General features: G+C 46.3%; 1 protein-coding gene across 2 annotated transcripts in view; it reads right to left on the bottom strand.

Moving 5' to 3' along the window:
- Positions 1-1,045: 1,045 nt before the first annotated feature.
- The window catches only part of Uvrag (UV radiation resistance associated), a 238,294-nt gene continuing 222,511 nt past the window's right edge, over positions 1,046-16,828 (bottom strand). For both annotated transcript variants that reach the window (XM_051192314.1, XM_051192313.1), the window contains one exon: positions 1,046-2,890. In XM_051192314.1, coding sequence (XP_051048271.1) covers positions 2,191-2,890 — 700 coding nt within the window. In that variant the 3' untranslated portion in view covers positions 1,046-2,190. The remainder of the gene's footprint in view (positions 2,891-16,828) is intronic.

Consider the following 16,828-nt stretch of genomic DNA (forward strand, 5'->3'; position numbering starts at 1 on the left):
ACAAACTCCATTCCCATTTCTATCACCCAAAAATTTTGTTATTATTATTATTATTATTAGTGATGTACAAGACTAGTTAAAAAGACCAGTAGGAGGTAAGGTCATGTGGGGACTTGGCCTTGGCCACTTTAAACAAAGGTAAAGCACACTCAGTAGCTGCTAGAGGCTCTACCTAGGTCACAGCAAATATCACAGGGTGCCAACTCAGGCTGCAAGTTCACCGATATTTGGATGTATACATCATTGGTAGAGCAGGGCATGCTGAAGGCATGGGCAGAACTGATCAGGCCAGAACAACGTGAACCCATGCTCTACACTTAGGAAGCTGAGACGGCAGAGATGGATGGTAAGAACTCAGACCCTCTGCTGCTTTACAGTCTCAGTGTCATGCACTGGCATGAAGGCTCAGGTGCATCCCCAGCCCTAGGGAGGTCACAGATCACCTGGTACTCACCTTCCACTGCACTGACCTCCCAACACCTTTACCATTTGAAGATGCTGCTTCCCTGCAGGAGGTCACAGCATCTGTATCCAAGATGGCGAAGTGCTCCACCTGCTTTGACTCCAGAGAGAATGATAGCACCCTGTGAAGAAACCTCATCCCCAGAAATGAAATAAAGTGAATGTCCTTGGACCAAGCAAAAGCTTCCAACTGCAGGATAGCTGTTTGCTATGCATTCACTGTATAGAAATAATGGTATGAATTAGTCCATCCAGCAATATAGCTGCCAACTAAAGCTGGGCCCAGGGATGCTTGGACCTAATACGGACATGATTATGAGACCCATGAGTTAAGGAGCTATATGGGACAATGCCACCACTGGGGAATACAACTGTGAAGTATGTGTTGCTTTTCAATGTATGTAAACTCAAATGAAATCAACAGCATCAGCTTAGATATAGCTCTGGCTTTTGTCTAGGCTAACCTTGTCATGATGCAACATGAAGAGATACAGGTTTAGTGTGGAAAAGAAAACGTGCTCCCCCCAACCCAACCCAACCCAACCCAACCCAACCCAACCCAACCCAACTGGAGGGCAAGGAATCAGGTCAAGTGAAGTAAATTCAATTTTTATTCTTCTATACAATACATGGATATGTGGATAAGTTTTTCTTTAAGAGCTTGCAACCCTGAGGCAATGTCTGTGGGTACATAATGTATAATGCAACAGTAAATGAAATCTGAATGCAGAATGACAATGGACTTAAAGAACATAATTTAACATTGCAAAATTGCACATTGTCTATGCTTCATCTATTTTCTTAATTTGCTACCTCTCAACTGTCTCACCATCTGCAAACTGGACATCCTGATTCTACGTATACTTTTCATAAATAATGGCTTCCTTCTGACTGAAATGTAATAAGTTAACTTGGGATTTAAATCTAGGAGGTCTTTATCTGGGGAGTGTATTGCTAGAGGTGTGCCCAGTTTTGGACCACAGCATCTGCCCACATAAAAACTTTGGCCCCAAAGGAAGCTGGCTGCCCGGACTATGGTGACCTTGAGGTTTCTGAGGGTCCCCTGCGATCCACCACAGGAGAGTTTTTCATCAGGGTATGGCACACTAGATGAGACAGAACATCATGTCTATTGGTTTTAGACTAGTGAATCTACTGCCTCAGCTTTCAGGGTGCATGGCCCATCTTGAGAAAGCAGAGTCACAGTGGGGTGGGCAGGCTGACTGTGGTAATCAGGCTGGAGGGCCTGGAACAAGGATCCCCACTCTGGTTCTTATTCATCAGCCTAAAGGATGGCCATAGAAGTGGTACAAAGCTATTTTTGAATATCCCATTTTGCAAAGTTTCACAAACAATGGCAAAGGCGAATGCTTTTGAGAAACTAAAGGTGAGTTCATTCTATTACATATATATTATCATCCTTCCTTCTGAGGAAAACACCCATGTGTAAAAAAAGCACAGACAAATGCCTATAAGATGACTGGAGCTGTAAGTGCGAAGGCTACCTTTGCCTGGAAACAACCGCCAGGCCTGGAAAGCAAATCTCAGGGACTGGTCCCACTGGTACCCAATGATCCCGAGTTCCCTCTGACCCCAAAGTCAGCCTTTCTGAGGAATCTCCTCCATGGATGCTCATCTTTGTGTCAGAATTATTAAAAAGGTTAAGTGCAGCTTGGGTCTGGTGGAGGGCAGTGGCTCTGCCCTGGTCCTACTGTTTGCCCGATCTCCTCACTTATCAGAACTCCTGCGAGGCCGGCGGAAGCTGGACACGTTTTCGCTGAGGGCGTAGATTCTCCGAGAGAACTCCTCAAATTCTCCCAGCACTTGCTCGTCACACTCCACTGCCACCGCACTGTCCACTGGGATGCAGCTGAGAGCTTCAAGTTGGTCGCCTGAGGTGAAGCCTGTGGCTTCCAGCCCAATGATTTCTTCTGCTTGCTCCACTGCACAGCAGAGCTCAGGTGAGGGGGCCGGGTGGCACTGGCCTGGCAGTGGTGCACCGGCAGAGCCAGCCTGCTCACTGGGCAGCGCTGTGCCATTCACGGCTGCCAGGTGCCCAGACAGGGCTTCCCCTTGCTGGCTGGAGTCCGAGTTCCCATGGTCTGCACCTACACTGTTGCCCAAGTCTACTCCTATTTTCTTATTTTCTTTGGAGAAGTCCAGGGAGGTGTCCAAGGAGGAGGACAGTGGTGTGATCTTCCTGTCAGAGTCTCCCATGGTGGGCATGGCCCCCCTGGGCTGTGTCAATGCCGAATTGTAGCTGGGAGGAGGGGTTTTGTATTGGAGTCTCTCATTCTCTGAGCTGGCTCGTTTTCGATGTCCTTTGTCTGGTGAAGGAATACCCCCAGAGAAGCCTACATCTGCACCCCCAAACATGGAGCTTTGTCTCTTTGGAACAGGGATGGCACTGGAGGTGTGATGTCTGTCGCTAGAACACAAACAAAAATGAGAAGTTACTTTCTGCTTCAGAACTCACTAAGACCTTGTGGAACCAGAGACATATTTTAGCATATTAATAACAGCATATTTTAGATTTGAGATATAAAAAAAAAAAACAAATCCCCAAACAGAAGTAGATTATTACAGTCCTAAATGGTATTTGTTATAGTGTTTAAAACACCACAGAGCATGCTGCAAGGAGGGTACAAATTCATTCAATATATTTAAGACAAGAATGCCCATGATAGGACAGTGATAGAAACCATGTCACTGGGGAAAAGCTGAAGGCTATGGATGGATTGGGTCTGCAAAGAAATGTGCAACATTCCCAGCATTTCTGTGAAGGCTGGTGGGCCCTTGGTGCTCCCATGCTGGTCTTGACTATTCCAATCTATGAAAAGGGCTCAAGCAGGGTGAGTTGTTCACGGTCACCTCCTGATGGATGGTCTTCCTAACTTCCTGGTGGATGGTCTTCCTAACATCTACTATTTATCTGCTGGTATCAGAGAACCAAACAGACAGCATCAAGGGAGCCCTTCTTTTTAATGAAACATTTCCATGGGAAATGGCTTTTCTTTTACAAGGCTGGCCTCATACATTTTTATAATACTTGGTCTTCAGTGCCTCCTCTGAGCCAGGAATAATAATCACTGTCCAGCTACACAAAACTTCAGTTTCTGAAGTAATTAAACTTATATCATTTCACTAGGGCCTTGCAAAGGCATTGTCCAGAAAGTAGAGTAAACCTGAAATAATAAATAACCGTCAGCTAATGGAGTAGAGCACCAGATCCTGAGCCACAGATGCAACTTTGCCAGCAAAGCCTGCAGGGAGCTCTGACAATAGTTCTAGATGTTACTAGGTGTGGGTGGAATTAGCTTCAATACAGCTTTATCAGTGACAGCACACAGAGGTGAGGGAGGTGCAGACGATCTGATGTTTATCCTCCGGATGAGGAGACAACACAGAGGTTAGGGGGCTTGTCAAAGGGCAGCCACCAGGCAGGCCTGAAGCCACGTAACAACTGGCCTATGTGTGCTAGGCCTGCAGCAGGAGAGACGGAGAAGTAGGAGGGCTCTGCCTGCAGGGAGCTTCCAGTGTTGCTGGAGAAGGCACTTACAATTATTCTAGTAACATTATTTTCAAATTACACTGTCAGTTAAACTCTGATGAACAAGGGATCTATGGTGCCTCCTGTGTCCACAGGGAAGCCCAAAGCCACTCACTGCTCATTCTCTGGGTTATGCTATGGACCCAGTTTCTGGAAAAGGCACTCATAAGGCATTCCCCCATTGGCCTGGCACATCTCCCTTAGCCATAGTATGGCTTCATAAGAAGAAGTAGTTCCTGGGATACAAATCAGACTGGGCAAAGTAGACCATTAAATGAGTGTTCTTAAGAACAATACAGTAAAATCTTCTAGCCTGTGTAGGTTTTCAGGCACTAACTATGGCTGTCAAACCCACTGTGATTGGCTGAGCTCTCCATTTTGGCCAACCTTGTTTTACTCTCTGAATGATCCTGCAGGCTGACCAGGTAAGTACATCAAAACAGCTCCAGCAGCCCTCAGCCTGTTGCCTTGGCATGGACAAGCCCAGGAGGGCAGGGAGCTGTGTGTAACCAGAGGCCAGGCAGTTCATGGCTCTTGACTGTGAAGGGTGGGGGCCCTGATAGCCCTCTGTGTGGCTCTGGCACCACGGCCCCCTCATTTCCTGCTCTACTCTGCTGACAAAGGAGGCAAGGAATAAGGAAGGGATTTCTGTGGCCCTCACTTGTTTCCACACTCCCTAACAGCTCTCCTTGATTTCACACAACAGAAAAAAATGTGATTTTCCTCCTGGCTGCTACAATGGGGAAGGAGCAACCATTTTCCTGAATGTCCATCTATTACCTTCTTAGCACCCTGGTCCCCATGACTCTGCCATGGGAGCAAGGCTGGCTGGTGAGTGGGTTCAGGGCTAACGGCCACACCTATCCTAGACTCAGTCTGACCCCACAGCCCATGCATCTTGAGGCTGAACACCACTGCTGAGGACTTCCCAGTAGCCCAGCTCAAAGCCTGGCTGTTTACCCATCTCTCCACATACTCCAAGACTTCGCAGGGCAGCCTTAGTGACATTCTTCTCAGGATCACTCAGGTATTTATTTATAAGAGCCCAGGAAATGAGAGTGTCTGATATAAACAGGAAAATTATCAAAATCCACACTCTCTTACAGATGTGAGAAAATGAAGCCAGATGCAATGAAATGCATCTGTAGTTTTAGCACTAGGAAGGCTGAGGCAAGACTACCCCAGTGCGAGGTCAGCTTAGAGACTCAGTAGAACACTGTCCAGTCACTCTTGAAACCCAGTGAGGAAGTCTACACACCTAGGGACTTTTGTCTTTTCCCTCTTAGGTTTGAGCTATGTGAGATGAAAACCCTTTAAAAGATTTTATTATTAAAATCTTTCATGTAATTTTAAAAAATAGAAAAAAGGCATTTTTTTTGCTACTTGGGATACCAATATGAACTGTATTGCTAAGCGCTGACTGAGTGAAGGGCCCACAGGGGTTTCTGGGCCATTGGCACAGGGTGTGGGCTGCTCTGTGTTCCTCCTGTGGCTGTAGGACTCAGGGTGACTAGTTTCCCTGCTCTTTTGAGCTGACCCCTAAGAACTGTGTGCATTGTGCAAGAGGGTGTGCATAGTGGGCACACTACATTGTGTTCTGTGAGCTCTGGGTACTGAATTACTGGAAGTCTCTGACAAGATATGTTTGATATGCTTTATATGTGAACTTTGCAAAATTAATTTTAGCCACTTGGAATGGTGTTTTTACATGGAGAATCTTAGCAATATTGGTGGTGGTGCATACCTCTAGTCCCAGCATTTGGGAGGCAGAGGCAGGTGGATCTCTGTGAGTTCGAGACCCGAGACCAGCCTGGTCTACATGAGCTAGTTTCAGGACAGCTTCTAAAGCCACAGAGAAACCCTTTCTCAAAAAACCAAAAACCAAAAAAAAAAAAAAAAAAACCACACAAAAGAATCTTAGCAATATTACAGATTTTTAAGATAGTTGAGTGCTGAACAGCTAAGCTATTAAATAATGACATTATAATTATACATTAACTATGCAAACATTTAAATTATTGCAGTAATTTATACTTGTAGGAAAAAACATAAATATAAACCACATACAAAAAAAAAAAAAAAAAAAAACCCTGTCATAAGCTATTACCCATCAACTAACTACTATTAATTTTGGATGTTTTCCTTCCAGACTTCAATTTTATGTTTAATTAAAAAAAAAAACATGGTTTTGTGGTATATAAATAACTCTATGTTCTGCTGTCATATGTTATTAAAACCTCTGGGTGAATATCATTTTAAAAGGCTGCTTTAATAAATGGAATGCTGTAATTTATTTAATTATTCCCTCATTTTTAGGATGTTTCTAAACTTTTACTGTTATTAAAAAAAACAGCTGTTGATCTCATAGGCCAATGACCTGAGTTTGATCCTGGGATCCACAGTGTTGGGGTGAGGGGCAGATGACAACCAACTTAGGAAACTTGCCTAATAAATAAATACAAGTAAAAATGATAGTGATCAAAAAGGCCAATAATCAACTAAAAATACTGATGCTCAGGTTTTATTTAAGGTTTTTTTTTTTTTTTTTTTTTTTTTTTTTTTTTTGGTCTGATTAATAGCCTTGCTTCATGAGAATTTCATCTGATTGAAGAGTTTTAAAGTCAGATTTACTAATTGTGACCAATTTTTAAAATGCTATTGACAATTTACCTCTCTCTCTCTCTCTCTCTCTCTCTCTCTCTCTCTCACACACACACACACACACACACACACACAAGGGGCTTGAGGATGCAGCTCAGCACTGGCTTACGCTTAACATGGGCAAAGTCCTGGGTTCAATCTGCAGTGGAAGGAAGGAAAAGAGGTAGGAAGGGAGGTGGAGGGGAGGGAGGAAGGGAGGTGGAGGGGAAGCAGGGAGGGAGAGGGGAAGGAGGGAAGGAGGAAGGGTGGTAGAGGGGAGGGAGGAAGGGAGGAAGAGGGGGGCAAACAACACTTCCCTGAACATCAGCAGGGGCACAGCAGGAAACATGGTAGCTTTTTCTGACATCCAGCCCCTGCTAAGAAGCCATATGTTCTGAGCCCTAAACTTACTGAGATGCAGAGCCTGAAGCTCAGGCAAGTTGATGGGGTTCACTGCCTCTCATTAGCCACAGTGCCCTGAGAAAATGAGTCTTCTGGCTTGCTGTGTGTCCAAACTGGAAACGTTGTATATTGGGTTTAATTCTACAATTATAATTTATTTGAAACAAGGCAAAACAACAACAACAACAACAACAAAAACCCCACAACAGTTCAAAGTTATTGCAGATTTAGTGGGCATTGTTTAGTGCAGAGAGAGAGGCTGGTAAATAACCCAACCATATCAGTGGCAGCTAAATGACCTAACAGCAAACACTTGCTGTTAGACAGAAAGGACTTCAAAGGTCAAGCATCAGCATGGGAAGAGGCCAAGTGGCTTGGAGTTTAAAGGTCAAAGAGGACAGCCTGGTTTCGGTTTGGATTCTCTCTAAATGAAGGTGGTTCATGTCTTTCTCGTTCTGGGCACCTTCATCTACTCCAGTCACCTTTCCTGATCTCCACAGCTCTTCCTAAGGACTGTCCCCTGGAGAAGAGAGGTTCAAGGCCTCCACCCCACTCCCAGCTTGGCTTGACTGACCCTTTGTTTGGAGTTACAGCTTCCCCATTTATTAGTTACATGGCCAGGGCAGTTTTTTCCTTTGCATAATAGATCATCCGACCTTGCTTAAAGACTAAATAAAGTAACATACTTAAAATCCTTGGCAAAGCTGGGGGGTGATGGTGCGTGCCTGTCATCCAGCCCTTGGGAGGTGGAGGCAGAAGGATCAGGCTACATGGCAAATTTGAGACTGTCTCAAGAACCCCCAACAAAACAGCAGGGTCCAGTACGGCTTTACTGCCCTTATTCCACCACCGTCTCCTCCGCACCGGTTCTGACTGAAGCTATATTCTCCTTCAAAGAGAAGTGGTGAGGAGAGAAGAACCCTGGGAGGAAGCCACAGCCCAGGCAGTGATTCCCAACATCTGTGATATTTTTGAGCTCTGGCCCTTTGGTAAAATGGTTACGGCAGTACATAACTGGCTACGATGGCACAGGTGTGTAATTCCAGCCCTTGGAAGGTAGAGGCAGGAGGATTAGGAGTTTAAGGTCATCCTCAGCTGCATATTTACTGAGTTCAAGGCCTGCCTGGGAGATGGCTCAGTGGATAAACACACCTGCTGCTCTCCCAGAGGCCTGCAGGGTTCAGTTCTGAGTGGGAGGATCACACCTCCCACTACAGCTCCAGGAAGTCCAAAACTCTCTCCTGACACCCTTGGGCACTCACTGCAGTCTTAAGAAGACAGGAGGGTTGGGCACTGGTGGTGCATGCCTTTAATCCCAGCACACGGGAGGCAGAGACAGGCAGATCTCTGTGAGTTCAAGGACAGCCTGGTCTTCAGAGGGAGTTCCAGAACAGCCTCCAAAGCAATACAGAGAAACTCTGTCTCGAAAAACAAAAACCAAAACAAAAACACAGGAGGACTATCCGTTAGTGGGTTCCTGGCTAAGGCTATACAGTGACTCTGAAAACATAACTCAAAAGCTAACATATGTGAAGTACTATGTGGTAAGCACTCTGTTAGCAGCCTTACATAATACAACCTATCTATATAATATTACAAAACAAACAGCACCCCATTTACACACAGGTTAGGAACTTGAGAAAGGCCACAGGCCCCCTAGGTAGCTATCTGAGGTTTACCAGAGCCTGTACACATTGGCTCCTTTCTCTGTCTTGGCTCACAGACTTTACAATCTCTGCTGTTACCACAGTGCCTACATTTGCACTGTTCCCCGAGGAGGAGGTGAGAATCAGGGGAGCATGTTTAGGCCAGTGAGAGGGCAGCATCCCCACATCTTTTCTTCCTACAGCTCCATATGCTGTGAGGCCTTCTCACACCAATTACGTGCAGAAGCCAATTCTACCACAAAGCCATATAAAACACGGGGGGAGAGAGAAAATGGAAGGAGGAAAACCATGAAAAGTTACCACATCTAGAGAGTTCATGGAGCTGGGCTGGCTTTATTTTAAAATAATTCCTCTGATTCTCTTTCAGATCCACCAAGGAATGTTTTATCTGTCTACAGCTGGTGGGGGGGGGGTAGGCCGGCTCTTGCTGTGGAGTAGTGTGAGTACAGCTCTCAGCCTCAGGTAAATTTCCCCCTCTCTGCAAATGCTTCCTCTGAGGAACATTATCAGATCACAGCTGGTCAAAACACTAAATCCTGATTGTCAGGATCCCAGCCAAAATCTACAGCTACGACTCAGAGGACTATGGGAGGGGGGAGAGGGAGAGAGAGAGAGAGAGAGAGAGAGAGAGAGAGAGAGAGAGAGAGAGAGAACTTTTAGATAGTATTTGATCTTCTTCCTTCCCCTCGTAGCCCTGACCTCATGGCTCTACCTAGCATGTTTAGGTTGGTGTTCGGCCATCAGTCTGAAGCTCCAGGCACTGCTCGGTGCCAATATCATGTCAACTGTGCTAAAAAGCAATAATCGTTTCTCACCTTCTTAAAGATTACTGCTAAAATAATGCAGAGCAATGACAGGGCTGTGCTCGGTGCCAAAAGCAGGTTGCCAAGGCGACACTGAGGCAGGATTACGTCTTTTGGCAGCTAAGAAATTATGACATAAAGTTAGTTTAAAACAAAACAAAACAACCTCCATAAATTAGACTACTATTCTCTTTTCAAAATTTAACCAAGGGTGGGATATATCTTTCTCCTTTCCATCTCTCTCTGATCCAAGTGGAAGCCAGGGCCTTCTCTGTGGAAGCCAAATTTAACAGCTAGATCTTATCTCCCAGGAGAGAGCGGGGTTAACAGTATTAAGCAGGGTCTCCTGGCCACAGGCGAGGGATCTAAGGGCCTCTCACCATTACCAGATAAGTAAGTGCTTAATCTTTGCCCTGATGTTAACAAAAACTCCAAACAAAATAAAAATAGAAACAATCTTGGGCCCAAAGCACAGGCTGAAATGTGTGCCAGTGGCCACCTTTCCCCTGGGCTCTGTTCGGAAGAATTCCTGCCAAAGTCTGACTTAAACAAGCAAACAGTATAAAAAGGTAGAGCTGAACAAGGAGTCTTTAGACAGCTTTGCCTAAGTAGTGATGGTATGACGAACCCAGAGAAGACAGAGTCCCACAGGCAAAGGACAAAATGAGCAGAGGAGGTGATCAGTTCCCAAAATGTGACCCACAGGGGAGTGGCCCCTGTGCAGGTCAGGGATGATGGCAGGGAGCCTCCACCCAAGCTCCACCTCTAAGTTGAACTCCTGGGATGGGGAATGCACAGATTGTCCATGGCGCGATGGGGAGGTCCTGGGACAGGTCAAGGCAGCTCCATCACCCATCAACTTTCACATTAGAAAATCAGGACAAATTAATAATATACTGAAATTTCAGTCAGGCAGCGGACATTAGGGGGACTATAAAATGGTCTGTAGGAATAGACACAGCCCATCTTGATGTCATTTATGTGGAGTGTAAGTAACGTTCTACAAGAGAACAAGGAAAGAGGTCCAGGAATGACAGCTGGGGACCCCGTGCAGTGTCTGGACAGCCCTGGAGACCTGGGAATAGTAAGCTGTTTATGATGAAAACTAGGAGGGAAAAACCTTCCACCATTTGCCAAGGAAGCCAGGGGAACAACAATCTCACAGAACTTGTCACAGAAGGAGCCGGCAGGGAAATTAAAGCCCTGGCCTGAGAATGCTCTCAGAATTTAAAACCAGCCTTGGAAAGGAGCTAAAGGAAGCATGAGACTCCTGAGGCCAATGACAGAAACTGTGAAATGAAGTCTTTGAAAGATATTCTAACGCCGAGCTACCATCAACTTACTAATAAACTCTGACACAAACTAAACCACAGGGCTCAGCTGCATGTTACTTTCAAAGAAAAGCAGATCAGATGGCTCTGTCACCAGGTTAGAGAAGCTGTGGCCTTGAGCAGAACCCCCCGAGTTACAGTTGTTTCCCAGTTAACCACTGCTCCACAGCAGACTCTAGGATTCTGTCCTTTGGGGTCCACTATACTACTAAAGAGATGTGGCACATGCGTAGTAGCAAGATGATTAACTAACTCATTTGCTGTCCCTCCAGCATACACTGAGCATCTACTGCACACAGTCAAAGCACTAGGCTTGGGTTCTACAGCAATGGGAAAAGTCACACTTCCTGCTCTATGGGGTTTACAGCTAGTGGGAGGGGCCAGACATGCACCATAGAACCCAAGATACAAATGTAAAACAACTCCCTCAGACATGTACCATGTACTAACTACATAGGCTAAGAGTTTGTGACAGAGAAGTGACCCCCAAAAGGCCAAAGTCTCCACTAGTTGTAGGCCAGGTCAGTGTGTAGATGTATGTGTGTGTACATGTGCATATTTCTGTATGTACATGTATGCCTGGGCACCAAGTATGTGCCTTGTGCCCTCAGAGGCCAGAAGAGAGCACCAGATATTCTCAAGATGGAGTTACAGATGGTTGTGAGTCACCTGTAAGTATGAGTACTGGGAATCGAACCCAGGTCCTCTGGAAGAGCAGCAACTGTTCTTTGAGCCAGCCCCTCAGCCCAGACCTTTTCTTTTTATATAAGCTGATTTTTCTCACATTTTTTGTTACAGTAACAGCTGACAAGCACAATGTGTTTTAGGCAAGATGTCTCTCTCACACACACACAGTGACTGGGTTGGAAAAATGTACTCTGTAGCTGCACTTGGAAAGCAGGAAGGGCCAAGGGTGCCTGCTGAGAGACTGCAGGCTGCATGCTTTCTGAAGACAGAGGCAACTGGAGTAAGTCTGGCAGCAGATGTACCCAAGGCCAAGGGGGACAAAAGAGGGCTAACCTAAGTCTTTGCCTTTAGGAGCAGAACTCTGGTTTTTCATCTTTTTGTTTTAGGTGTACCTGGGATCAAACCCAGGGCATTGTGTGTGGAAGGCACATGCTCTACCACTGAGCTACAGCCCCAGCCCAACTCTAGGTTTTATAGTAGAGATAAAGAGCCTACAGATGCCAGCGTGGGTACAGTCTGCAGGACAAGCAGAAACGGCAGGCAGGACCAGCAGACGGCAGATGGCCGATCCTGTGTGGAGCACACTGTATTCTGAACACAGTGAAAGGCTGTGCTGGGTGAGGGTTAATGCTGGATTCTATACCTGCTCAGTTCACATCTTTGATTGCTGTGTCATCTTTAAGTGAGTTCATCCCTCAGTCCTTCAACTTCCTTGTTTAAGTCGGGAAAGTATAATGCTCCTGGATTTCAGGGGTGTTGGGAGAGTGATGGAAAAGTTCCTGGCCCAGTAACAGCATCTGAGATTGTCACAGAAACCACAAAGTTGACAGTCTTGGAACTGTATTCTAAGCTGAGCTTAAGCCCAAGGATTAATGATCAGTGGTCATTTTTTGGGTTGGGACAGTAAAGAGCTTATCACTAAGCCTTCTTGAATTTTACCATAATTTTGAGCTCTGGAGATGGCAGTCCTTGTTAGCACATGTTAGAGAAGGCCTCCTGAAAAACAGTGACCTTTAAAACAGCTTCCCCAACCAGTTAAGTAAACCTCCCCCCAAAACCTAACTCAAGTGCCATTTCTTTCTTGGAAGCTTCTCAGGCCACACCTCTCTGAATGATCTCTTGAACATACTCTGACTGCAGGACTTTTTGCTGTCATTTGTGTTTCAACACACATTTCCAGCAGACATCTCGGAATCTGCATTTGCTTGCTGCTTTTCAGCATGAGTCTCTGGGTAACAAGATACACAGAGAAGGTTCCTATTGTTACCAAGTTTCCTGCAGAGAATAAAATAACCACACAGCACATTACCATAAGAAGGGAGCTGGCTGGGAGCTTCGGGAGAGGAGGCTAAATCTAAGGGGCACCTTGAAGGATATTCATTAGGAAAAGGAGGGAAGGAAGGACACACGAGAATGAGAACAAGAATATATTCCCGTGAGTGTGTGTATATGAGTGCAGGGGGCTAGAAAGAAAGGGAAGGGTAACATGCAATCTGTGTGCATCCCAGCTGTGGAGCCAGGCCTTACAAACCAAAACCACATATGAGGGACCTAGCATTCTGGTTCTTGAACTCCAACCTTCCACTTTGCAGCTTATCACTGTACAGAGCTCACTTGTACTTGGGACTTCATATATACCCGGGCTGATTTGAGGTGCAGTAAGTCTAAGTAAGACATACTAGATTTAGAAGGTTTCTTATGAAAAAAGAAAAATACCTCAATTTTAATCTTTTTAAGGGGCTGGAGAGATGGCTCAGTGGTTAAGAACACTTGTTGCTCTTGCAGAGAACTGGGTTTGGTTCCTGATGGTTTAGAACTGCCTTTAACTCCAGTTCTCAGGATTTGATGCCCTCTTCCGGCCTCGGTAGGAACCTGGACATGTGGTGCACATACATATGTCCAGGCACACACACACACACACAAATAAATACATCTTAAAAATAATTTTAATGAGTATATGTTATAATACTTTAGAGAGATAATCTGGATTTTATATGTGCTAAGTTAAATACATTAATAAAAATTAACTAACTTGCTTCCTTTTTCCCTGTTAAAATGTGGCTGCCAGAAAACTGCTGCTTGCATTTGTCACTCATGCTATCTAGTAACTAACCCAGATGCAGTGGCCTGGAAGACTAGCTGCCTTGACAGTGCTGGTTTCCATCTCTGCATTTCCTGGTTACATTTTATATCTTCTAAATTTTATTGGGTAGATATTACTGTATAATCAAGAGGAGTAAACAGAAGTTAGAAACATTAGGAGCAAACATCTTCAGTCGGATCAGCTCCCCGGTGGAGGAGAAAGCAGCCCCAGAGAGCGAGTGAAGAACTCCGTCACGGGAGAAAGTCTGAACACAAAGGATGTTGGACAGCTGTTCTCCATCCCCTGACCGAAGACAGAAGAAAGCGGAAATGGGTGTTAACCGCAGGAGGGGGGCTGCAAGTTAAATATAGGGAAGAATTTCCTGAAGTGAGGGTGTTTAAACTCTGGAATGAGTTATGGAAGGAGCCTGTCCCCCCAAGGTCTTTTAAAGTTCCACAAATGCCCATATGCCTTGTGTGTTCCTGTCTAGAGGCAGGGAGATGGCTCCTTCTGTAATAGCTGTCTTAAGAGTAAATAACTCCAGTAAAACTTTCTTTTTCATTTACTTTCAACTAGGCCTTGCTTTTTGTATTAGGATGCCAAGCTGAGAGCCACACTTTCAAAAGCAAGCCCACGTGATACTTAAGTAGTACTCTTGAGACTTCAAAGACAATGTCATTTGATCTAAATTTAAAGACTATCATCAGCTAGCTGTGTTTTGTAAGTCCCTTGGAAGTCACCTGCCAGAGGCCAGTTCTGAATTTGGTATAAGCATGACTAAGGGAAAGGATAAGGGTAGATGTGTTTGTAAAATGTGAGACTTTTAAACGTTCTTATTACTATTTCATGGAGGTGATTTTAAAGTGCACTGATTGTTTACCAAAACATTTTCCTAAATGTGCCAAAGCTAAAGTCAGCCTGGCAGTACAAACCCATCATCTCAGCACTTGTGGGGTGAGGCAGAAGATCAAGAGTATAAGGCCAGCTTGCGCTACACCAGACCTTGTGTCAAAGAACCAACCAACCAACAAACAAACAAACCCACCCAAGAGCCAGAGTTCTTAGGTAACAATCTTTTCCCTAATACTTCTATTTAAAGCAATTGAGCTGGAGTCTCTGTTTTCAAAAGAAAGCAAGATAGTAGCACATGGGAGGCAAAGGCAGGAGGATTTTTGCAAGTTGGAGACCAGACTGTCTCTCCCTACCACCCCTGGGGGGAAAAAGGAAAAGACGAGTGAATGAAGAGTGGATGAGGAACATGGAGGATGAGAAGCAGGGAGGACGAGGAGCAGGGAGGATGAGGAACATGGAGGATGAGGAGCAGGGAGGATGAGGAGCAGGGAGGATGAGGAGCAGGGAGGATGAGGAACATGGAGGATGAGAAGCAGGGAGGATGAGGAGCAGGGAGGATGAGGAACATGGAGGACGAGAAGCAGGGAGGATGAGGAGCAGGGAGGATGAGAAGCAGGGAGGACGAGGAGCAGGGAGGACGAGGAGCAGGGAGGATGAGGAACAGGGAGGATGAGGAGCAGGGAGGATGAGGAGCAGGGAGGATGGGGAGCAGGGTGGATGAGGAGCAGGGAGGATGGGGAGCAGGGAGGATGAGGAGCAGGGAGGATGAGGAGCAGGGAGGATGAGGAACAGGGAGGATGAGGAGCAGGGAGGATGAGGAGCAAGGAGGATGAGGAGCAGGGAGGATGAGGAGCAGGGAGGATGGGGAGCAGGGTGGATGGGGAGCAGGGAGGATGAGGAGCAGGGGGGATGAGGAGCAGGGAGGATGAGGAGCAGGGAGGATGGGGAGCAGGGAGGATGAGGAGCAAGGTGGATGGGGAGCAGGGAGGATGGGGAGCAGGGTGGATGGGGAGCAGGGAGGATGAGGAGCAGGGTGGATGGGGAGCAGGGAGGATGGGGAGCAGGGAGGATGGGGAGCAGGGAGGATGGGGAGCAGGGAGGATGGGGAGCAGGGAGGATGAGGAGCAGGGTGGATGAGGAGCAGGGAGGATGGGGAGCAGGGAGGATGAGGAGCAGGGAGGATGAGAAGTAGAGAGGATGAGGAGCAGGGAGGATGAGGAGCAGGGAGGATGGGGAGCAGGGAGGATGAGGAGCAAGGTGGATGGGGAGCAGGGAGGATGGGGAGCAGGGAGGATGAGGAGCAAGGTGGATGGGGAGCAGGGAGGATGAGGAGCAGGGTGGATGGGGAGCAGGGAGGATGGGGAGCAGGGAGGATGGGGAGCAGGGCAGCAAGGGTGTGGATAGTATCAGTGAAGGGGAGAGGCCCTGCCTTACAGCCACAGAGAATAAAGGCTGAGAGAATGTTCTGCAGGGCATGCCCCTCAAAACATTTAATTTGTCTCAGCTACTTCGGATGAGAAGATTAACCAATGGGAACCAGTTTTTAAATTGCCTTTCATCTCTTGAACAGTACAAGATGCACAGAAGACACTTGATGAATTACCAAATGCATGGAGACTACTTACTCCATTGTTGCCCCCCCCCACCCAGTCCCCACCCCGGCTCCCAGACAGGGTTTCTCTGTGTAGCCCTGGGTGTCCAGGGAATCACTCTGTAGATCAGGCTGGCCTTGAACTCAGAAGTCTGCCAGCTTCTGCCTCCCAGGTGCTAGGATTAAAGGCATGCACAACCACCACCACCGCTAACTGGCCACTCCATTCTTGTTTAAGATTTAATTTTATTTGTGTGTATGTGTGTGTGTGTGTGTGTGTGTGTGTGTGTGTATGTGAGTGAGTGTAGAAGAGGGTGTCAGAGCCCCTGGAGCTGGAGTTAGCAGGCGGTGGTGAGCTGCCCAGTGTGGGTGTTGGGAACTAAAGTCGGATCACCTGGAAGAGCAGCAACGAGTTCTTCACTGCTGAGCCACCTCTCCAGCCCCACTTATTATTTTACATAGCCCTTTTTAGTTTATAACCCCTTTGTCAGACTTATCACATTGGTTCCACACATCTGTGCTGGGGATGCACAGCTGGTACTATTAATGTCATTAAAAATAATTCGTTCTTTAAAAATATTTATGAAATTTAAGTGACACAGCACTTATGATCAGGAAAAATCAAATTTAGAGTAATAATAATAATAAAAAAATAACCATAGCACTCACAGGATGAAGACTACAGATGGATACATATGAGCTGTAGGATGCTCAGCATCCCTCAGCACCCTGCGTCCTCCTCCTGCATCCTAACTACAGC

The sequence above is a fragment of the Phodopus roborovskii genome, unplaced genomic scaffold (genome assembly GCF_943737965.1).
Source record: "Phodopus roborovskii unplaced genomic scaffold, PHOROB, whole genome shotgun sequence".
Classification (NCBI taxonomy): domain Eukaryota; kingdom Metazoa; phylum Chordata; class Mammalia; order Rodentia; family Cricetidae; genus Phodopus; species Phodopus roborovskii.